A 24,934-nucleotide genomic window follows, 5' to 3' on the forward strand; every position below is an offset into this window, starting at 1 on the left:
TACTGTAAATAAATCAAATGAACACAGATTCTGTGATACAAAAAGGTTGCTGATTTGAGCCCTATCTGGATGTTGGCATTTCTGTGTGGAGTTTGCATGTTCTCCCCATGTTTGCACGGGTTTCCTCTGGGTGAGCTGGTTTCCCCCACAGTCCAAAGACATGTGGTCCTGGTGAATTGGGTAAGCTAAACTGTATGTAGTGTGTGTGTGTTAATGAGTGTGTATGGGTGTTTCCCAGTGATTAGTTGCAGCTGGAGGGGCATCAGCTACATAAAACATATGCTGGATAAGTTGGCAGTTTATATAGTCTTGCTACCAATGTATTGTAGTAAAACTAGTGACTGGCATTCTAAAGGAAACCTGCATTTCAGCCACAGCCATATCATCCTACAGCCTAAGACCGGTTACTTACTGAAGCTAAGCAGGGCTGAGCCTGGTTAGTACCAGGATGGGAGACCACATGGGAAAACTAGGTTGCTGTTGGATGTAGTGTTAGTGAGGCCAGGAGGCGGCATTCAACCTGTGGTCTGTGTGGGTCCTAATGCCCCAGTATAGTAAAGGGGATGCTATACTCTCAGTGAGCGCCGTCTTTCTGATGAGACATTAAACTGAGGTCCTGCCCTTTTGTTAAAATTATAAATCCCAACATTTCTCGTAAAGAGTTGGGGTGTAGCCCCGGTGTCCTGGCCAAATTCCCTCAATCATCCCGATCCACCGAATTGGCTCTAACACCGTCTCTCCACTCCACCTATAGCTGGTGTGTGGTGAGCGCACTGGCGCCATTGCCCTGTGGCTGCCGTCGCATCATCCAAGTGGACGCTGCACACTGGTGGTAGTGTGGAGAGACCCCCCCCCCTCATTATTGTGAAGCACTTTGGGTGTACACGCTGAGAGCATTATATAAATACACACTTTACTTTACAAGGGACACTTGTTTGATATATTCCCTCAATAAATAAATGAAATAAATCCAAGATCTAAAAATCACTGCAAAGACAAAATCTAGATTTATTTTAAATCAGTTTAATTGCACACAATAATTGACAGGTGTTAGAGCTTTTACAGTTTGATTTCACTTCAGAGAGGAACAACTGATCCGCTCCTGTATTATCAAATCTAAAGCTGAGGACATCGTTGAAGGTCACCAATTTACATTATCCTCATGAAGTTTGAGAGTTGCCAATAACAATGCATTTGTGCCCACCTGCTGGAGCAACTGGAGGCAATTGGAAACTTGATAAAATATTATTATTTTTATTGGCTTTTATATGAACATATAAAAAGACACAAACAAAACATTTACATCAAGAACTGCAAGCCACTGCCCATGCTATCTTAAGCACTGTAACAAGAGGGGATGCCTCCATTCCCAAAAAAAAAACCCACTTCAACCTCACCTGGCTACACAGAGGCCATTTTCTCCTCTGAGCTGGAAATATATTGTCGTCGATCACCTTTTATTTACCTTTTAATCGTAAGCAAATGTACATTTTATCCACATTTTTCTAATAGAACGATCTAGAATATCTAAAGATGGAAGTCTATTAAGTTCCTTACCTTAAATGTGAAAAATCACAAAACTGGTCAAATTTGTAGGAATGTACTACATGAAGGGCTTATAATATGAAGCTGCTTAACAGCAGCGCAGATAATTCATTTAAAACAAAAAGGTGAAAAAAGTTGGGCGTATCATGAAAAAAAAGGATGGAAGACCATGCCGACCCAAAGACAATCCTAAAACTGACCCTTCATGACGGTATTCTTCTGATGAGACTTTCCAAACACAGATAGGATACAGTACAGAGTATTCAAGTCAGAATTCAGGATTCGTTTGAAGAAGAAACTTTAAAAAAATTGCAGTGGGTTTAGTGCAGAGATTTTTTTGAAGAACAAGGGAAGAAATCATTGAGCTTCCTATGCCATGAAAGTACATTTAAATTTCCAGATCAGAGACCTTGACTGCTTTACGTGACCTGATGGTGAAGGTAATATTGTACGCGATGCTAGAACCTGTCAGGGTTGACTGAGAAGAAAATATGAAGACAAGTAGAACTAACGCGTCATCCCTGAATCCTCAGCAGATCAGCCTCCTGGATGTGCCATTTGTATTTGGTCATTAAGCACAAGTTAATGCTTGCGAGGTTTAGGTCAAGTCTGCATAGTCCTGACCAAGCCTCCCACTTACGTTCAAACTGCCGCAAATGGCTGAATGTGTGCGTCCACCAGCAGGCTGTGTGAGGACACAGCGTTTTCTACCAAAGCAACATGCTGACATATTTAAGAACTGTGGCTGTGCGAAGCCCACAAAACATTTCGCGAAAAAAAAAAATTCAACACCTCTTCATCTGCTGAAAATGAACGGGTAACCTCAATAAAAACGGGCTCAAACAAATCAGCCATTAGTCTAAAATAAAAAGCGAAAACTGTCAAGTCGAAATTTAAAATAAATTTCAGATAAGATCAGGTCTAATATTTACTACAGTCATGTCTTGAAGAAGAAGAAAACATCACCTTGTCCTCTCCTAAACCTGATTTATTAGTCTGCGTTGACTTTGCAGACCAAAACGACAAAAAAATAAAAGCAACAAAATTAAATTGACACCTGCGATTTCCTAATATATGATCAGAAACGATACATTATAATTATTAGCTTAGCTATCATACAATATTTACCCGCTGACTAGCATCTCACAATGACCGTTGATGTCAAAACTCCATTCCCTCTGGATTTGCGCACTACATCCAATCAGTACACGCAAGTTGACCGACAGACTTGACCAGAAACTCGTTGCTCGAGTCAATAGCTTTTTAATATGATGCCTAAATGGGCAAGCACAAAACAATGAGCAATGCTTGATGCCTCTCCAGTGTTGCTGCACAAGAAAAACAAAGGGATCGAAAACAAAACACAACCAAAAATCATCATGTAAGGGATTCAACGCCCTTTCAATAACCCTCTGGTCAAGTCCGCTGTCAGACTGAGGTAGGTTGTCAACTTTTGTGGACAAATAAAAACAAAATATTGTGAGAGAGATGGAAATTCTTCAGTGATATCTCCAATCACACCGAACAGTTAATATAAACATCTTATGTGAAGGACTAACAGAAAGCGCCTCTGAGTAGATTCTATGATCACAACTGAAGGAATGAAGTTTTTTTTTTTTTTTTAGATACTGTGGCTCGTCTCAATGCCTGAACAGCTTCATTTAAAACGAAAACTGGCAAGATCTTAAACGCCCAGTATGGTTAAACCTGTCGAAACTCAAAAGTGGAGAGGAAATGTTTGATGACAGAGCAGAACTGAAGGTGGTGTTAACTCTTCCATGGCCTTTAAAGGGAGGATACAGAATTAAGATGCAGTGAATGATTGGGAATGGCTTTACGGGGCATCTGAGAGTTCGTCATTGCAATGCCCGCCTGCTCCAGAGGTCTGCAGCGCATGAGTGTGCATGTTTGTGTGCGCGCATGAGTGTGTATGCATTCAGGAGAGGACATGGGGACATGTTTCTTGAATTTCCAAGGCTCAGATCCCACCATCTACAACCCCCTCCCTCCCCAATGAGTCTATGTGTCCCGCCGGTCTCAGTATGCGGTGACCAGGTCTTTGTCATAGTCGTATCTGCCCCGTTTAGGAGCGGGGCTGTCCTGGCTGTCGTCTGTTTCCTCGCTGTCCTCGGCTCCTCCGCCTCCTTCTTCTTCTGACGAGTCGTCCAGAGTCAAATCCACCACAGTGCCGCCTCCTGACCCCCCACTGGTGCTGCCGGTTCCTGCCGACGCACCTCCCGATCCAGACTTCCCGGTCTGGTTTGTGCCGCTGTGTGCTGGGGAGTGGCCGTTCGCCTCAGGAACACCTTGAATGAAAGTTACGTTGTTTAGATCACATAAAAATAGAGATATAGACCAATTCAAACACATTTTCAGGGTAATTTAAGTCATGAGAAGATTACATCTTTATTCCCCTCACACATTGCTTTTGGGATGAAATAACACTTTTGTTTCATGCTGACTTTAATCATTTAATCATGCTTGTGTGGTTCCAATGTCGCATGCCCTTCTTTCTATTTTTTCTTACCCCCTCACAAAATATCCTGCTGTGCACACACTTATCCATTGTGAATAAACACCAGTATTACAATTTGTAAAAAAAAAACACACGAGTATCAAAAGTCTCATGGTTTTGACTTGTCCTACAAATTTGTAGGGGTGTATCGGATCACAAATCTCACAGATCACACTACGATTTTTTTGGACCATTTTTTGGATCAGCAAATAAGGAAGGAGACAAATATCATATGCTTTCCATTTATACAATATTACTACTCCATAAACCATTAGTTTTAACAAACAGAACTTACAACCTGTAATTTTAATAAAAATAAAAATCAAGAAAGAACCTGCTGCTGTTGCTGATAATGCTAAATATAGAAATCTAAAATCTTGTACAACATATATTTAGTTTCAATAATGATTCAACATTTCACACATAAAACTTAATGTTCGATTAAAGGTGGATCAGTTTTGAAAGCCTATTCAGTGACATCATTTTGATGGTTGTTTGTCACCACCTATTGGTTAAACAATGCAACTGCTACAACATTCACCAGCGTCAAGTTCTATTAAACTGTGATTTTATTCTTTACCATAAACATCAGTGTTTAAATCTGAACTATAAACTGTTCTCCCAGCACTTCAACAGATTATTAAACATACGCAAATCACGATTACTTATTCATGTTGCGCAGGTTTGAATTGAGATCAGTTTTTTTTAATGTTTAATCATGCACTGAATGCATTAATGCAGGCTAAACAGTGACAGAACACCTTTAATTAATAACCTAAGACGTATTTTGGTAGGTCTCACCACAATTTTTTCCGTCATCATTATATTTTTCAGGGAAGCCAAAATGCTTCTATACACATGATTTGAATGACGCGGGAGGTGATCTCTCTGCAATTGTTATAAATGTTGAATTAACCTACAAGTTCAAAAAAAGTTATTAATATGCGGGTCACGTATGTTCCAAACTGTGGGTTGTGATTCGTATGGATCACGGATCAACTGTGATTTATTACAACCCTATAAATTAGTTTTTTTCTTAGCCTAACATGTATAGATAATTCATCCCAAAAAGTTTTATAAATGCATATACGTTTCCAAATATAGCGTAATGAGCAAAGTGTACCTATAAATGCATCCTTACGATTTAGCAGAAATCCTGATTGTGAGGTTCTTTTCTTTTGCAAAATTATGATTTAAAAATTATGATTACTAGCAAACCAATGCCTAAGGGCCTACTTACACTATGGTATCCGAACCTTGCCTGTTTCCCGGATCGTTTGAGAGTGCTCTGAATCGGGCTCTGGCACGGTGCTGTAAATGTGAAGCACGGTTCACTTCGGCTTTGGCACGGTACGCTTTTGCGTGAGTGCAAAACGCGCCTAAGCCCGAAACTGAAAGCAGGGGGTGACTTTTAAGGGACTGTTTCATACGAATTAATTAATAATTCTCTCTTCTGTTCAGTGAAAGCAAACTGTCATAGATTATTAAAGATGCAAACCCCTCACAGCACGACAGTTGCGCACCTTTAGCAAACCTCCTGATTCTCCTCCTGACTTTATGACTGTTTATGAGCGTCAAAAGTGGCTGATCTGTTCGGCGAAATATTTGAAAGCAAGTCACTGCATATCAAACGACTAAAACGAAATAACTAAAGACATCTCCACTGTGCTGGGCAAGAGCGTTTACTGAAAAGCGCAGCAATGATGACGCAAGCATGCCCAGGCCCGAATGTAATGCGAGTGCGGGCCGTCAGGGGAGATAGGAGGGGGGACAAGTGTGCTTTGGCCCGGTTCAAGGCAACTGTACATAGTGAGTACGACCTCAAACTCCCCATGATTTAGTATTGTAATGTAGTTTCCTAAACAGCAAATCTCCAAAGACCTCCAATTGTCAAATGATGGTCATAATGAGATGAATATGACCACAAATTATTATTTTTTTTAAATTATTGATGCCTATAGAAGTGCACATATCCTGTTTTTTTTACATATGGTACTTTAAATGTACAAAAAGGTCCATTGCAAATGTTGTCACTTCAGAAGAAATAAACCCTTCTTACATATATCCACCACTGGATAGTCAGGCGTGCGGCTGTTTTCTCGCTCTCTTTCCTTTTCTTTATCATCTCTGATTGGCCTCCATGAGCCGTCAGTCAAATATTCAATCTCCTCTACATCCTCTGGTGTCTCTTTTAGAATCTCGGACAGTAACCTGAATAAAGGTCATAATCTGTAAGTTTTACTATCATAAAACATATGTAAATAAAAATAAATAAATAATTTTTATATGCAAGCGGCTGGAGCATTTACCCGTCGATAGTAAGGAGCTCAAAAGGAGCTGGTTTGTCACATACAGGGCAGGTCCACGTGGGCTTTTTCTCGTTCATTTGAAGAAAGAAGACTGCGTCAAAACATTGCAGGTGGGCGCAGGTGAGCACTCGACACGGCACCCCAAGTCTCATTTTCACCAGCTGTTTTGAAAAGACATTTGTTAGAACTACTGTCGATTTTTACACTGGTACCAAAAAAAAAAAAAAAAAAAACATCAGCAGGACACTTACAGGGCAGATGAGGGACACTCGCAGTCCTGTAGTGGCAATCTCACTTTCAGGATCAAAGCGCAGCTTGTCCTGAACTGTGTACAAAAAAGAAACATGTTTAAATATTTTTTTGTCCCAATAATAACAAAAAGCTTAGCATTTTGTTGCTTTCTATAAAGGGGAAAATACAAAATAAAAATATTTGGACTATCTTGTCAAGAAATACACCGTTTTGACACTCCCTGATGTAGCATAACAGATAAATGTTTGTTTGCCTCAATTCAAACAGAATAAGTGAACATGGTTACATCATCTTTTTACTACAGGCTATAGCACAGAATAACAATGTATGAACATCCAGTCTAATTACTTCATGCGTTTCAACTATGAAAAGAAAGCAACCACTGCATAACGATCTCTGGCAAGTCATTAGCTGTTTCTATCCACCTATTCTTATGCGCATTTTTGATATACGCATAAAAAAAAACAGTTGACGGAAACGCCAAGATGCTTATCAATTTTGAAAATGCACATAAAAAAACATATGCGCATAACCAAGTAGGATAAAGTTTTTAATCGACAAGAAAAAATGCGCATAAACTACGACGGAAACACTTTTACGGTACAAATTTCAGCATGCGCATAAAAAAAAAAAAAAAAAGTCATGTAATTTTATTACAAGAGATCATGTAATATAAAATTGTGTGAATGGACAAACCAGCAGGCTGAGCACATTGTAAAACACCTGAACTGTTGTTTTGGTCATTCTAAAAACGCATCTCAGTATTGGTGTTATTATATTATTAATGACCTCCAGAATCAAGAGCATCTGTGCTCCGCGTCTCACGCCTTCAAACGCCACTGAACGTTCACTGTGTGTCAGGATTGCCTTCTGGGGCACAAGTCATTTATTTAATGAAGAAAAGATTCACGCAGCTTCTCCTATCACAGGAAGTTCGATTTTTACTGTTGATATGTGGCATCAGATAATCAGCAAGTGACGATTTTGTTTGCTTTGATTTGTTGGATAGAAAAAAAAAGTCTGTTAATTCAGCAGTCTAATAATAGTATTAATACGAATATTTGCTCTAGATTTACAAGATAGTTCACCCTAAAATAAAAATTACGACATCAATTACCCTCCCTCTTGTGGTTTTAAATCTTCAAGACTTTCTTCTGTTCAACACAAAAGAAGATTTCCTGAAAATGACAATTTCATTCTGAGGTGAACTATCCATTTAACCTTTATATTAATTTATCCTTTACTAAACCTGTTAGCAAAGTTTTTATGTAATCCATGTTTCAATCTGTCATAAAAACAAGTTTCAAAAATGACATTTATGCCACTATATTCCAATAAATCGAAGTTAAAGAAAAATGTTGGAATTAGATTAAAGACAAAACACCTTAAGACTTGTTAACCTAAAAATCATTTAATAGATTAATAACATTAAGTGTCTGTCCAAAGGTGCAATAGATAGGTGTTTGAGTTCTAAAAAAATTGTAACTCTTATTTAACCTCTGATGATGAAACAATATATTATATCAAGGCAATAAAACATACTTCTTTCACGACAACGATCAGGATTTTCCACTGAACAATGCTTCAGCTGGTTGAAGAGCTCTCCAGATGTGAACACTCTCACTAGGTACACTGCCACTGAGTATCGCTTCAAAAAAACAAAACAATAAAAACACCACAGTCAGCAACAGCGCAAGCATCTAAACACAAATGTGAATAATCAACACATCTTCATACCTTCCCAAAGTTTCCCCATGTGATGGTAACTCTGTTAGTGACTGTGGAGAGGTGTAACCAGGGTGTGATGTTGACAGGTCGACAGGGCCGCCGCGGCTCCACACCCGGTTTATTAGAGGGATAGTAACCCTGAACCAAAATAAACACATTTACAGCAAAACATTTTGAATGCGATTATGAGAAATGCTAAAAACAAAAGTTATTTATATAAAGAGTTCAGATTTACGATCATCCAAATCTGTAAAACATTCCTCTCTCTTACAGCCTAATCAGATTCACAACACTTACCGGTACATGACAGTAGGACTGATTCACTTTCACAGCAATATTGGGAGGATACTGGTCCTCCTGAACGCCGATAGAGTCTGTGTAGCAAATTCTGGGAGAAGAAAAGAGCATGTTAGTGTGCAGTAAATGCCTCTGACACTAAAAGTTGATTTACCGGTAGGATTTTGCCAAATTATTTACCTGAGAACGACCTGAACTGATTTCATCCCTGGCCGTAGTTCACTGTACACATAAAACAAATGGTTGAGTGCAAACGTGTTTTCATTTGTCATAAATACACAATTCCTTATTACATAAAGTGCACATTAATTTATTTACAAATGAAGAATTTGCATGCTTGCTCAATTAGTTTATTTGTAATTCAATATCCCAAAATGTGCATATAGAGTGGTGTGAAAGTGTTTTCCCCTTACTGATTTCTTTGCATGTTTGTCACACTTGTGTTTGATTAAACTTAAATTTTACACAAAGATAACAAACAAATGAAGGTTTTCAATAATTATTATAGGGAAAACTAAATATAAAATTACATAGCCCTGTGTGAAAAAAGCGTTTGCCTCATGAACCTAATAAATTGGCAGCAACAACTGCAATTAGGCATTGTTGATAACCTGTTAAGAGTGCTGAGGAGGAAATCTGGCCTGCTCATCTTAACAGAATAGCAGTAATATAGCCATATTCGAAAGGTTTGAGCATGAACCGCCTTTTTAAAAATCATGCCACAGCATCTCAATTGAATTCAGGTCAGGATAGGGCTGTGCAATTAATCGAAAAGCCGGTTACGATTATGATTATGAAAAAAACATTAATCGAGATGAACAATTGTTGCATCATATGCCGCCCCGTTTTCAGTTGTATACATTTGTTGCTCTGCAAAGCTCAGCTTTACATGAAAATGACTAAAAGCATGTGCTTTAAGTTAACATTTGCATGACCAAAACAACAGTTCAGATGTTTTACAATGTGCTCAGCCTGCTGGTTTGTTCATTCACACATTTTTATCATCACATGATCTCTTGTAATAAAATTACATGACTTTTTTTTTTTTAACGCGCATTAACATCGTTCACTGACATACATTCGAATCATGTTTTTAAAAGCGCGAACGAGACCGCATCGGTCAGCATTTGCACACTGAGAAGAGCAGAGCGCACACATCTAAAATCATCTTAACGAGAGCGCTTTCAATGGTCAACTAGGTGTCAAAACGCGGTGTTTAGTGATTATTCACATTAACCCTCATTTGTGTAATAAACAAACGAGTTAAGAATCAAAAGACAAGTGAAAGAGAAACCATTAAAGTTACAGCGAGCAATATTCCTGCTGCCGCCTGTTTTTATCATTATTAATCAAACAACAAAAGGAGATAATCACTCACTGCTCTTGACTGAAGGACTTTTGTAGCTAAAGTGTTTTTCTGACTGAAGATGCTTAAAGCACAGATTGTTTCATATTTTTATTCAATTGTATTTTTTTTTTTATTATTCTTTCCTAGCAGAGAGGAAAGTTAAAGTTGAAGTCAGAATTATTAGCCCACCTGAATTATTAGCGACCCTTTCCCCCCAATTTTTGTTAAATGGAAAGAAAATCCTTTTTTTAAAACCCATTTCTAAACATAATAGTTTAAATAACTCATTTCTAATGACCAATTTATTTTATCTTTGCTCTGATGACAGTACATTAAATTTTATTGGATATTTTTCAAAATACAAGCATTTAGATTCAAAATGTAATTCAAAGACTTAATTAGGGTAATTAGGCAAGTCATTGTATAACAGTTTCTTCTGCAGACAATCAAAAATATATATTGCTTAAGGGGGCTAATAATATTGACCTTAACATAGGTTAAATAATATTTAAACCTGCTTTTATTCAAGCTAAAATAAAACAAATAAGCCTTTCTCCAGACGAAAAAAAATATTAAAAGGTAATACTGTTAAAATTCCTTGCTCTGTTAAACATATTTTCTGAAATATTCATTCAAAATAAAATTCACAGGAGGGCAAATAATTTTGACTTAAACTGATAATTGTTTTAAATAATTGTGATTACAATTATGACCAAAATAATCGTAATTATGATTTTCCCTAAAATCAAGCAGCCCTAGGTCAAGACTTTGACTAGGCCAACCCAAAGTCTTTTTGTTATTCATTCAGCCATTCAGAAGTGGACTTGCTGGTGTACTTTGGATCATTATTACAGGAAGTCTTCCAGGACCTGAAGCATCTAAATAGGCCCAGACAATCACACAGCCACCACATTTTACAGTTGTGCTTTTTCTGAATTGCGTTGTTACTTTTATGATACACATAATGTGACAAACATTCCTAAAAAATTTCAACTTTTGTCTCTTAAATCCATAAAGTATTTTCCCAGAAGTTTAGGAGATAATGAAGATGTTTTCTGGCAAAACTAAGACAAGCCTTTATGATGTTTTTGTTTAGCAGTGGTTTTCATATTGGAATTTAACCGTGCAAACTATTTTTGCCAAATCTCTTTCTTATGGTGGAGTCATGAACACTATCTGAGGCCAGCAGTTCTTTGGATATTGTTATGGGATCTTTTGTGACCTCTTGATTATCTCTGTGCTATTGGGGTAATTTTGGTCTGCCGTACACTCCTGAGAAGATTCTCCTCTGTTTCATGTTTTTGCCATTTGCAGATTCACTGTGGTTCAATGTAGTCCCAAAGCCTTAGAAATGCCTTCATAACCTTTTCCAGGCTTATAGATCTCCATTTTCTTACTCATTTGTTTTTTGAATTTCTGCATGATGTCTAGCTTTTGATGATCTTTTGGTCTACTTCTATTCATGTTAAGTTATTATGTTTTAAAAGGGGTAAACACTTTTTCACACAGGGCATATACATGATATCTATCTACCTTTATAATTTTTAATGCATTTCACTAGCACTTATTAAAAATATAAATTGCATAACTTTTGGAAAAAAAACTTTTTTGCATTAAACCATCTTGTTGCATGATTATTACTGAGTCATAATGAGTAATTATAAAGGTAGCCAGAATAATGGATTTATGAAAGTAATTGTTGAAACGTGATGTTGGGCGTTACATCCATTCAATCCACTAAAGCCTACTAATTTTCCACCATTAAATTTTATTATGTGCATATTAACATTACACCTCGATTCCGGTACTATTAGCAGCTATCATCAGGCCACAAGATGACTGCATTTTCTTACCTAGAGTTCCGGATCTGATCCACTTGGTTTGGTGTTAAATCAAAAACACACTGACTCTCTTGCAGCTTCTCGCTATTCTGAGCAACTGGGAAAAAACAAGAAACAAAAATTGATATTGACATCCCCATCAACTTGATGAACCTTTTATAATCATCCGATTATATCTGCATGCTAATTGGACTCACCGAGTTCTGTGGGTGGCAGCAATGTTTCTAGGTTGTGGTAGAATGGCAGGGGCACCAGTTTGACTTCGGCTGCAGGAGGTGGGGCTGGTTTGGGGATCCCGTTGAGGTAGTCTGTACCCTGGCCCGTGCCTCTGGGCGAAGAGTTGAGAGCAGGGTAGTTTACAGCCACGGTCTCTGGGCGTCGGGCAGCCAGCCAGGCTGAGGCTTTGGGGAAGCGCGTCTCATAGAGCTGCCGGACGTTTTTTAGCAACTCTGGACTGTATTCGGTCTGCACAAGACGAAGAGCTCTTCCCACTAAATCTTGCTTTAAACCACTTTTACTGCGGCCCATCGAGGCCAGTAGAGTCTGCAGATCAGACACCCGAAAACTCTTCACCATATTCTGAGGGAAAACATAAACAAGAGGAATCAGAAAAGAAATGTATTATGAATAGTTAGGACTAGCATCAAAAACACAGCACAGAGTTTGAAATCTGGGTTGTGATTCAAAAGGCTGAGGGTTCAATTACACAAAAACAACAACAATGCCCTTGAGTGGTGGTCTAGTCACCTCGAATATTAAAAACGTGAATTGTCTATTCAGACCAATATAAGAACACATTGAATCTGATGATGCTGGTGTGGATATTTGCACTTCAGAGACTTCAAGTCACGTTATGCTTATCTATATAATGCTTTACACTGTAGAGCTTTAATGTTAACACCTTACTATTTTAAACGTGAAAACACTGTTCGTTTTGGGCTGGTCTTGTTCAAATTGAGTTTAACAGTTTGTTGTTAAAGTTCAGTCTAAATATTTCAAGATTTACATTAAACACCATCTAACAAAAGAGTTCAGAGAAATTCTGTTTTCTGCTAAATATTCTGCTATAATTAAGTCACAGTTTTATGTGGCTGGACATTTATCTGTTTATTCTCTGTAGTGGAATGTAGTAAAATGATTATAGTATTAAAAAAATCTTTGACACGAATGTATTGCACTGGGTGCAAGTGATTCTGCTCATTATTTGTAAAAGATACAGAGGCAGCAATTTATCCAGATTTAAATGTTTAATCGCAGTATCACAAAACTGTTAAATTATGTTGTTAATGTTATGTTAATGATAATTTTGCTGTAAAATACACAATGCAGTTTGTGACTAAAAACTTTGTGTTTTGCCATTTATTTATAAAACACCAATGTGTTAAGGCTATAAAAAGAAATGTTGTGTGAAGGGGCTGCAAAGTGTGAACAACAACAACAACAACAACACTAGAATCTCAATGCATGTTAAAATGTAACCTTAGATCATTCTCTTGTTTTTCCCCATACAGCATGTTTACATATTACATTTGTTATATTTAACAAAACTTTATTACTTCTCTAAAAGTCGTTTATAAAACAAACATCGTCTTGACTTGCCAATGTCTGTCTAAACTACGTCTAAACATCAACCTCATGTTTACCCTGACTGAACCAATACAGGCCAATGATGCCCCCATATAAACATTACACAGAAATCAGCTCTGCAAAACAAGTCACACCAATTAGGTTATCCAAAAAAATCTAAATATATTCATAAAAGAGTATTGGATGCAAGCGTGAACGCAAGTGCTTGATGTCCTGCAGTAAGTTACTGCACAAATGAGAAGACATACATATTGTCAAGCAGCCCACATGGATCAGTACTGCATGTGACAACAAATCTACACATTGACATGCAATACTGCAAATTAGTTGCAAACGAGGGTGTGTTACAGCTACACTGAATTAATGCAGGTTGGTTTTGTTTATGACCAGCATAGTCGGTTTTGTTTTGTATTGCATTGTGCAGACTCAATCATTCATTTTCACAGGCAGCGCGCCCCCGCGCGCGCGCACAGACACACTAGCGGTGTCTAAAAAGCCCAGTGGGCTGTCTATCCTGACTGTTTTTAAAACATCAAATATACGTTCAGAAGGTTTAAAAAAATGTACCGAACATTAAAACGTGCCAAATATGCTGGCTATACAGACACTTCACTGGCTTTTGAGAGACAGCCATTCACATACACACTAATTGCCAACACACTTTACAGACTGTCACTTGTCCTGTGTGGGCATAAAACACCACAGTATGAAACTAAACTCGTGTTGCTTCCGTAACCACCGCCTTTGGATCACCTGGCTGCTTGTAATACCACTATTTTTACAAATCTCTTCTACTCACCATCGCTTCTACCAGTTCGGCCGCCATCTTCGCACAGCAGCCCCGCGAGAGCCTGAAGCGAAAGGCAGCGGTGAGCCAATGAGAAGCCGAGAAGGCGTTCGATGACCGCCGCCAGTGTCCAATCAACGCCGCGTATTGTCCACAAATAGGCGGGGCTGCTTGCAAGGAGGCGTGACGACGAGCTTTAAAAGGGACAGTGCGGTCAAAAAAAGAGAACTTGAAGCAAGGTCTACCCTTTCTGATAGGCCTCTGGTTCTTGTAAACCTACCCACCGTCGCCTTAACTTCACAGTCTGATTTGCCCACTTTAATAGTCTGGTGTGAGAGCGAAAGCACATTGCATTTTGCAGTCAGATGTGATGTAAGAGGTGGGTTTCCCGCGATAAATGGATGAGGAGCGCATGGCTCCATCCGATCCATTCCGCACGGAAAAATCCACTCCGTAGGTTGCAAAAAGCCGTGATATTGAGGACTGAATGCTTTGTGTAATTTCGGCCCGAAAACGAACACAGAAGCATGCTAAAACGACTCACAGACACATTCACTAGCATACTGTGTTTATAGCGTGTTGTTAAATACAAATCAACAAACATATTCGTTAATTGAGGGCAGCTGGATGAACTACATTTGAAGAATCCACACGAGACTGAATCCTAAATCCCGAGGAAACTCCATGTCGTGTTTTCCTTTATTGTATGTGGTGGGGGAGGGGAACGTTTGAAACAGTTTACTGGGGTAAAAATCCGACGAGCAAAGCAGCTGAAGAAATCAAAACAGATACATTGAACTTTGCACACGTTAATAAACCAAAGGTGACTACAATATGCATACAAAAATACAGATAAAATAATACAGTCATCATAATGAACCTTTACCCTCAGTTCATAGTACAATTCTTCTTACTGTTTTGGTTAAAAATGATGAAAGTGTCGTGTATTAAAGTGTATTTTAATTTATTCACCCTGAAACCATATAAATAATGTATGATAGTATATAATAATTCTTTGAGGCACACATTGAGATGTTTTACAGAGTTACAGCTAAACTCATCCACTTTCATTGTGGAAAAAAAACACATTGAAAGTTGACTAACAGTGACTAAGGTTATTTATCCCCGTTTGTGTTTTGCTTGAAGTAAAGTTTTAAGAACATTAAGATAAGTAACAAATGCCAGATTTTTAAATACCGGTTGAAGACATTCTTTAACTATACTGTATTCATTCCCTTATTCTCACAGTGGATGGCGCTGTTGCGTAACAGTTAACCTTTGAAAGTCTTCACAAGCTATTCAAACGACAGACGTTGATGATCTTTAAGAAATTTTAGAGAAATACTATTACAAAGCCAAGAAAGAAAGAAATTTTGCAATGCTAAACCGCAAGCTAGCAATATAGATGATGGAAAAAATGGTTTGGTTCAATTAAAGAGATCATTCATCCATAAATTAAGCTTTACTCAACCTACACTTGTTCCAAACCTGTTTATTTATGAGTTTATATTTTATGTTATACATAACATATACATAACCACCAGGGTGCATTTAAAAACTTGACCTGCAGCTGCAAGTTAACAATGATTTTATTCCATGGTTTTCCTACAGCAACAACAAAAACATGTAAACTCACTTCCTGTAAGGGAACTTAGTGTGGCTTTAGGAAAAATACAGAGGTGAATATAAAAACAGTTCTGTTTATAAGTCAGATTACAATGTAGTACTGATGTTTAAGTATTGTAAATATATATATACACCACAAGCCTTTTTTCACTCATTAAATTAAAACTACAGGGTGAAACCTGTATCAATATTTTGCTGAAATAAGTTTCAAGTTCTAAAGAGCGCAATATTTTGTAAATTTAAGGTGATACAGCAATTCCGCAATATTCTGTACCAAACATTCATGCGAGAACATTTAATTAAATTAATAACCAAATAAAACACATCATGATGGCAGAACTGATAATATACAAAATAGCTAATATTTATTTTGCAACGTGAAAATTTAATTGAATTGGATTTCCCTTAGGGCTGCATAATATATTGTTTCAGCATCTATATCTCATTGTGATCATTCGCAATCGCAGGCCATGTAATGATATGCAAAATCATTTTCTTTTCGGCTTAGTCCCCTTATTAATCTGGGGTTGCCACAGCGGAATGAACCGCCAACTTATCCAGCATTTGTTTTACGCAATGGATGCCCTTCCATCTGCAACATATCACTGGGAAACATCCATACACTCTCATACACTGCGGACAATTTAGCCTACCCAATTCCCCTGTACCGCATGTCTTTGGACTTGTGGGGGAAACCGGAGCACCCAGAGGAAACCCACATGAACACAGGGAGAACATGCAAACTCCACACAGAAATGCCAACTGACCCAGCTGAAGTTCGAACCAGTGACTTTTTTGCTGTGAGGTGATTGTGCTAACCACTGCGCCACTATGATGCCCTGATATGAAAAACATACATATATATTTTGAGCTCTGTGACTGTATAATATTTTTTTAAAAGAAGTCAGGCATAATAAATTGTACAGTTTGTAACTTCATTAACCATTAATTTTATTTAATTATTTTTATTATTCAATTACTGTTCTTGAATATGGTTAGTGTGATGTGAAGTGGACGCTGGACAAAGAAGTGCAGATGGAAACGCAGGTTTATTCATGCAGAGAAGTTCAGGCAAGCAGTGGTCAACTTGGTCCCAGTGGTCCCAGTCATAAAACAGGCAAATGGACAAGGCAAGGAAACCGTGTCATAACGTACACAAGCAGTATAACAAGACTCAGCCCAGATGTGTGTGTGTGTGTGTGGGTGCGTTCTTTATAGTCCATGTAATCAGATCATGAGCGGCTTCAGCTGTGAATGTTTGCAATCAGACAGGATCTAGGCCAGCTGTGTGAGTGGTGCAAGACTGGATCTTGTAGTTTTGTTGCTGGTAGATTTGTAGTTCATTAGCAAACTGTGTTTACCAGTGATCTGCACAGGCTGGATAGCTGGTGATCGTGACTCGAAAAGGAACAAAACACTGTTTATTTCAACACTGTTTATAAATGTATTTATCTATGTTTGTAGATTGTTTTTTGGATTTTATGTAGATGCACTTCTCTACAGAATCATCACAATCAATCAAAAGTCATCTTTTTTTTCTCAAATAGAGATATATAATTCATCTGTTGAAATTGTAGTCACATTGCAATATATACAGTTGAAGTCAAAATTATTAGCCCCCTATTTATTCTTTCCCCAATTTTTGTTTAATGGAGAGAAGATTTTTTTCAACACATTTCTAAACACTATGGTTTTAATAACTCATTTCTAATAACTGATTTATTTTATTTTTGCCATGATGACAGTAAACAATATTTGACTAGATATTTTTCAAGACACTTCTATACAACTTAAAGTGACATTTAAAGGCTTAACTATGTTAATTAGGTTAACTAGGCAGGTTAGGGTAAGTTATTGTATAATGATGGTTGGCTTTGTATATTAAAAGTATATAGCTTAAAGGGGCTAATAATATTGACCTTAAAATGATTTTTAAAAATTAAAAACTGCTTTTATTCTAGCCAAAATAAAACAAATAAGACTTTCTCCAGTAGAAAAAAATATAGGGAATACTGTGAAAATTTCCCTGCTTTGTTAAACATAATTTTTAAAATATTTAAAAAAGAAGGGGAGTTAATATGTCTGACTTCAACTATATATTGCAGAATCACAAAATATCGCAATGTTAGATTTTCAGCTGTAATATTTCAGCATTTGTGCATTACAGAACTGATATTTGGCACATATAAGGAAGTTCTTGTAGTTATTTTAAGTCAAACATGCGTGTGAGTCACACTGATTTGCAGTAGCCCACATATCTAAATTCTCCAGCTCTCCTACCTATGGAGACACACTACATCCCAGCGTCAGGTCAACAACAGGCAAACAACCACACTAACAGTGGACTAATAGGAAGACAGTTTCACATGTAATCCAATCCTATAATGAACTAATTGACTTTGAACTAAAAGTCTTTTAGGGTACTCGTTTGGATAATCTGAAACCAACACAAGTTGCTTATTCCCGTCTATGATAAGATGACTCAAGGCAATGTACTAAAAGTGCACATTTTATAATGTGAAATAGAACTGTTCGTGCGTGTCGACACAGAAAGAATTAATAAATCTCATCTCACTACTGTTACGTGCTGTGCTGTTATGCAATGTCCTGTGGTGACTGTGAGTCTTAAATCTCAAAATAGTTTGTAAAATTAGCACCAGCACCTGTAGGAGCAGCATGGTTAAATCAAGATAAAGTTAACTCGACGACTTAACTTGACGAAACAAATTTAGTTTTAAACATATATACTGTACGCACACATGTATTCTTGCAGTTTGAGAAGTCTCTTACCTTTAGAAATGTTTTAAAATAAAATGTTAAAATACAAATGCTGTATATTTGGTGTCAGTGATGATGCAGAATTATCTAAAAATCAACGAACATTGATTAGATTTAAAACTGTTTTGGCACGATTTTACTGAATTGGAAATGAATCCTCCCCGTTGCTTCACATTGGTAAAAAACGTCTTGTCTTGCCTGCAGCTTGAGAAGCTAAGACTTTCCCTTAAAAATAAAACTAAGAACTTCCATGTAACATGGAATCCATTTATTGAGTACTTACAAGAGAGCAATGATTAAACCCTAGTAGAAACACCTCAACCCCCCATGAATACACCTCAAGTATTCATAGCCCATCACTATTTCCACATTTGTTATGTTACAGCCTTCCTCCAAAATAGATTAAATTAATTTATTTCCTCAAAATTCTACACACAATACCCTATAATGACAAAGTGAAAAATTTTTTTTTTAAACTGTTTAAAATTTATTAAAATTAAAAAACCTGAAAAATCACATGTACATCAGTATTCACAGTTTTTGCTGTGAAGCTCTAAACTGAACTCAGGTGCATTCTGTTTCCACTGATCATTCTTAAAGATGTTTCAGCAGCTTCATTGGAGTTCACCTGTGGTAAATTCAGTTGATTGCACATGATTTGAAAATGCATACACCTGTCTATATAAGGTCCAAGGGTTGGCAGTGCATGTCAAAGCACAAACCAAGCATGAAGACAAAGGAATTGTCTGTAGACCTCAGAGACAGGATTGTCTCAAGACACAAGGCTGGGGAAGGTTACAGGGAAAATTTCTGCTGCTCTGAAAGTTCCAATGAGCACAGTGGCCTCCATCATCCATATGTGGAAGATGTTTGGAACCACCAGGACTCTGCCTAGAGCTGGCCGGCCATCTAAGCTGAGTGATCGGGGAAGAAGGGACTTAGTCAGGGAGGTGATCAATAACCCGATGGTCACTCTGCCTGAGCTCCGGCGTTCTTCTGTGGAGAGAGGAGAACCTTACAGAAAGACAACCATCTGTGCAGCATCCCACCAATCAGGCCTGTATGGTAGAGTGGCCAGACGGAAGCCACTCCCCACCAGGAATTTGCCAAAAGGCATCTGAAGGACTCTCAGACCATAAGAAACAAAATTCTCTGGTCTGATGATACAAAAATTTAACACTTTAGAGTGAATGCCAGGTGTACGTTTAGAGAAATCCAGGCTCCACTCATCACAAGGCTAATACCATCCCTACAGTGAAGCATGGTGGTGGCAGCATCATGCTGTGGGGATGTTTTTCAGCAGCAGGAACTGGAAGACTAGTCAGGATAGAGGGGAAGATGAATGCAGCAACAAACAGAGACATTCTGAATGAAAACCTGCTTCAGGGTGCTCTTCACCTCAGACTGGGGCAACGGTCTGGACAGCAGGACAATGATCCAAAGCACACCGCCAAAACATCAATTGAGTGGCTTCACAACAACTCTGTAAATGTCCTTGAGTGGCCCAGCCAGAGCCCAGACCTAAATCTTATCGAACATCTCTGGAGAGATCTAAAAATGGCTGTACACCATAGCTTCCCATCCAACCTGATAGAGCTTGAGAGGTACTGCAAAGAGGAATTGGCAAAAAAATCCAAAAGACAGGTGTGCCAAGCTTGTGGCATCATATTCAAAAAGATTTGAGGCTGTAATTGCTGCCAAAGGTGAATCAACAAAGTATTGAGCAAAGGCTGCGAATACTTATCGTCACCTTAGAATTATAAGGTTCTATCTGACATTTTTTGTCACAATGGAGTTATTGACATATTCTTATTAAATGACAACTTATTTACATTATAAGATACATTTTTATAAGTTGTTTACATTTTAAGACTTTTTGTTTATAAAAACAAATGCTAAACATATATTGTTTGCTATGGAATGCAAAAACTTTGAAGCTCATTATCTCAAAATCATTCAGAACGCAGATAGAATCTTATAATTCCAAGGTGACGTTATGAACATGTGATTTTTCAGGTTTTTTATTTTTAATAAATTTGCAACAAAAAAAACTTCACACTGTCATTATGGGGTATTGTGTGTAGAATTTTAAGGGAAATAAATAAATTTAATCTATTTAGGAATAAGGCTGTAACATAAAACATGTGGAAAAAGTGAAGCACTATAAATACTTTTCAGATGCACTGTATGTAGAAGTTATAATTTGTACTAATGTAAGAAATTTAATAAAGAGAATGTTTAAAAAAATCAACAAAAATGTTGTAATTTAGAGCACTTTTTAAATAAAGTAAACAGCTGCCATATTTTCAATCTTCTTTATATTACGTTTTAGACAACACAATAACAATGTTTTACCTTCAAAATTTAGTGAAACACCCATGCTTATCAGTCACAACAAAATAAAAGGTTTATTATTCAGACCAATCCCCAAAAAATAAATGCTCTAGCATAACAGTTTAGTGTAATTTTATGTTCTAAAAAAATCTAACTAACACTGGGAGTTAAATTTAAATTATTACATTTAAGGTTTCTTACAGTCTGCTTAAAATAAGCAATATTTATCGCATCAGTTAACTAATTCCAAACATTAAAGTTACAATTATTGAATTTTCCAATAAGATTACCTTGTATTGATGTTGAAGGACCTCATACTCTTTTTTGCCCCACAAATTTTTTTTCAATTATGTAAAAAATGTAATCCTTCGTCTTGTTATTAATGTGTGAAACCTGACTTTTAAAACTATGGAAATCTAAAATGCAAAATGCTTTTGTTTTGGTCCCAAAGACTTGACCCAAACAGGATAAGCACACCCAGAGGTCATGCTGTATAACTGCAGCAACTGGCCGAGACAATTTGTGTACATTAATCTGCATAATCTCTCGTAATTACAAGGACTTGCTTGGGTTAATAAAAATAATCCCCTTCAATGAGACCCCCTGCCTCTAACTCTCTTGTACCCCACTTTGCTGCTAATTACATAGTTGAATATGCAGAGCATTTAAATTAAGCGGCGTTAATGCACTGGTCATTGTGAGGGAAGTCTTTCTGGAGGAGGCTTTCTGGGAAGAATCGCAACTGGTGTTGTTATTGTTTATCAGTCCGAACAGGTGGCTAAACGAACAAACACGCATCTTAACAGATGTACTTACCTGTTTACCCGTTTCACGCATGCCTCAAAGACTGACGTCACAATTGTTTGGCGAATTAATCGTTTGTTGGGCTAATCTTAGACAGCACTTCTCAAAAGACAAAACGCACTAGGAAAACCGCACAAAATGTTATGAACTTGGATCCAAAAACTGAACTTTCAGCCACAAAGATCTCTAACAACACAAAAATGGAGGACAACGTGTGCCACAGCAATCGAGAACAACTTGGACTTCAGTTTACCATTGACTATTTATTGTATAATAAGGGTCGCAGCACTGGAAGAGCAGAACCAGAGGACAACGTCAATCCATCAGAAGATCTTCAAGGCACAGTAAACGAACCTGAACAAAAAACTCTCTCAGAACAGGACAGTGAAAAATCAGAAGAGCAGGAAAACGACGAGGATCACGAGAACACACATGTAAAGAGCGAAGGAACAGACGAGAAGCCAGCGCAGTCCTACATTGCCCTCATTTCCATGGCCATCCTGGATTCAGACGAAAAAAAGCTCCTGCTATGTGACATTTACCAGTGGATCATGGATCACTATCCTTACTTCAAAAGCAAGGTATTGTACTTTAATAAAAGCCACTATGCGCTCGTAATAATAAAAAGGATTATTTGTTGTCATCAGTGGTTCTATGAAGACCTTTTACATCTATAGAAACTTTCCATTGTTCTTTAAAGTGGAGAAGCATTGGGTCTTCAAAATGTTCCTCACAATAAATGGAACAGTCGACTTGGAGGCTCTTTGAGAAACCAAAAATGGTTCTCCTATGGAATTTCTGCATAAATATTATTTGGGAACCTTTATCTTTAAGAGCGTAAGCTTCCTAAAGGAGTTCTGTTGGCAAGCTGTGGCTTGCAAAAGCTATTTTAAACAAATCAGTTAATGATATCCTTACTATTATATTATTTACTGTACTTTTAGTCTGTAATCATTACTAAACTGTTATTTTAATGAAACATAAAGCTTCCTTATTTGCATCATTGGTTCCGTGAATCATTTTAAACACCTAAGTTTCCATTTTGCTAAAGGATCTTTATAGTGTAATGTGTTTCTTTGAGATTTAAAAACATTCTTTACACAAAGAAAAATCTTCTTTTTAAGAAATGAAAGGTTGTTTTGGAACCAAAAATGGTTCTTAAATGTGCCCAGGCAGTCAACAAACTATTTTACTTATCCTGTTGATCACAAGCTCCTTCATGGCAAAGCAGAAATTATAAAAAAAAAGGTCATATATTTAGATCATACTCTGCAAACCAGAGTTTAGCGTTCAGATTTTCCACAATCTGACAATCTTTATTTTTAACATTAATAACAAAACATTTTACTCTAATTTGTACAATTGTTTAAGACTCACAATATTAACATTTCAGACAAATTTACATCAACAACTAACTAATAATACACAAAAGTAAAAATGTTTCAAGGTAAGGTAAGGGGTTTTGCAATGAAGACATGCAAAATACCAAAAACCCAAAAATGTTTTGGTTCCCTATAGAACTCTTTATTTCTTAAAAGAACCATTTTTCTTTGAACAAAGCAAGAAGTGTAGATCTAAAGAACACTTTTCCACTATAAAGAATCTCTTGTGGAATGGAAAGGCTCTTTGGATAATAAGATTATTCACAGAACCTTCAATGCCAATGAAGAACCTTTTCTTTTTAAGAGTGCACATAATTATGAACCTTCACAAACAATAGATCTATAACATTATATAGATCTTTAATACTCAGATTCATTACTAGATGTCAAACTTTTGACCTTTATAGGAGTCATAATTGCTAATCTCTGCTCTTCAAACAGGACAAGAACTGGAGAAACAGCGTCAGACACAATCTGTCTTTAAACGAGTGCTTCATCAAAGCTGGTCGCAGTGACAATGGCAAGGGTCATTTCTGGGCAATTCACCCGGCCAACTTTCAAGACTTCTCAAACGGGGACTACCATCGGCGGAGAGCTCGGAGAAGGATCCGCAGGGTAACAGGGCAGCTGCCCTACGCTCTGCCTGCACATTACCAAACCCTGGGCCACCTGAAACGGACACCGTGCTGGTGTTGCCCACCGTCCCATCCGTTATTGTGCTTCCCGCCTAGAGTCTACTGGAGCTGGGCTGCACTTCAGACACAACGCACACCAGCCCTTCATGGACTCATATAACAAGATCTGCTCTGAAATTATTTCTGCATGTGCTGGAAATGAATTTGTACATATATTTAAGCCATATTTTAAATATGCACATTTGTTTGTAAAATGAAAACCAATAAATATAGATAAGAATTATTGTCTTCATTCATTCATTTTCTTTCGGCTTAGTCCCTTATTTATCAGGGATCACCACAGCAGAATGAACCACCAACTATTTCAGCAATCCAGCATTTACGCAGCGGATGCCCTTCCAGACTCATTTCAGTGCTGGGAAACACCCATACACTCATTAGAATTACTGTCTCTTTCTATGAATTACAAGTTATTCTAATATAGGAACAATTTGTGGTGTGTTTATACCGCAAATCCAGCATTTTATTAAAAACCTGCAAATTATGATGCAACACCAATTTTTAAAGCACCTAATAGCAGAAATCCATATCATTTGCTTTAACATTACTCTCTTATTAAAGCTTGCAATATTTTTATTTTATCTATAAAGACCTGTTCACACCAATAAGGATAAATACAGGTTAGCTAGCCATAGAGTTTTAAAAACTGTAACAAAATCCACACCATAACGGCAATGTTCTTGGCACAGAGAAATGTTATCATTGGAATCACTTTTAATATATTTTTTTCTTAAAAGCATTGACAGCCAATCAGAAACCATCCTGCTTTAAGCATTTAACCCTTTAAATGTCACCCCATTTTCTGAGTTCTCACTTGAATACTATATACATGGATAATGATCTATAGTTTGTCAAGATTAAACCGTTAAGGGTACTAAAGATGCAGTAAAAATATGGTTTAAACAACAGGCAACATTGAAGACCATCACATGATATTTATTAACAAAAGCATGTGCTGATGCAGTTTCTTGATGTGAACTATGTTTATCTTTTTCGTGAGCTGAAATAAAACGAAACATAAATAAAAAACTTTTTATTTTATTATCTAGTTTCTAGGGTAATATTTTTCATTTTATTTACGTTCTAAAATATGAATAAAACTGAAA

The 24,934-nt window shown here is 37.2% G+C and overlaps 2 protein-coding genes and 1 long non-coding RNA gene across 3 annotated transcripts; 2 read left to right on the plus strand and 1 right to left on the minus strand.

Moving 5' to 3' along the window:
• Positions 1 to 1,455: 1,455 nt before the first annotated feature.
• Positions 1,456 to 14,266, minus strand: pias4a (protein inhibitor of activated STAT, 4a). The gene is given in 11 exon segments (NM_213403.2): positions 1,456 to 3,851; positions 6,120 to 6,271; positions 6,370 to 6,530; positions 6,621 to 6,694; positions 8,164 to 8,269; positions 8,359 to 8,487; positions 8,647 to 8,737; positions 8,827 to 8,868; positions 11,848 to 11,932; positions 12,033 to 12,414; positions 14,222 to 14,266. Coding segments are annotated over 11 exon segments (1,518 nt in total). The 5' UTR covers positions 14,249 to 14,266; the 3' UTR covers positions 1,456 to 3,582.
• A 168-nt stretch (positions 14,267 to 14,434) lies between these two features.
• Positions 14,435 to 17,623, plus strand: LOC147831564 (uncharacterized). Its single transcript, XR_015521931.1, has 2 exons — positions 14,435 to 16,282; positions 16,344 to 17,623. It is a non-coding gene; the product is annotated as an uncharacterized LOC147831564 (long non-coding RNA).
• Positions 17,624 to 21,846: 4,223 nt separating this feature from the next.
• foxq2 (forkhead box Q2) lies at positions 21,847 to 24,045 on the plus strand. The gene is made up of 2 exons (NM_001104941.3): positions 21,847 to 22,332; positions 23,575 to 24,045. Exons 1-2 carry the CDS (start codon positions 21,952 to 21,954, stop codon positions 23,926 to 23,928), a joined length of 735 nt encoding a protein of 244 aa, NP_001098411.3. The 5' UTR covers positions 21,847 to 21,951; the 3' UTR covers positions 23,929 to 24,045.
• The last annotated feature ends 889 nt before the right edge of the window (positions 24,046 to 24,934 follow it).

The sequence above is a fragment of the Danio rerio genome, chromosome 22 (assembly GCF_052040795.2).
Source record: "Danio rerio strain M-AB ecotype USA chromosome 22, GRCz13ab, whole genome shotgun sequence".
Taxonomy (NCBI): domain Eukaryota; kingdom Metazoa; phylum Chordata; class Actinopteri; order Cypriniformes; family Danionidae; genus Danio; species Danio rerio.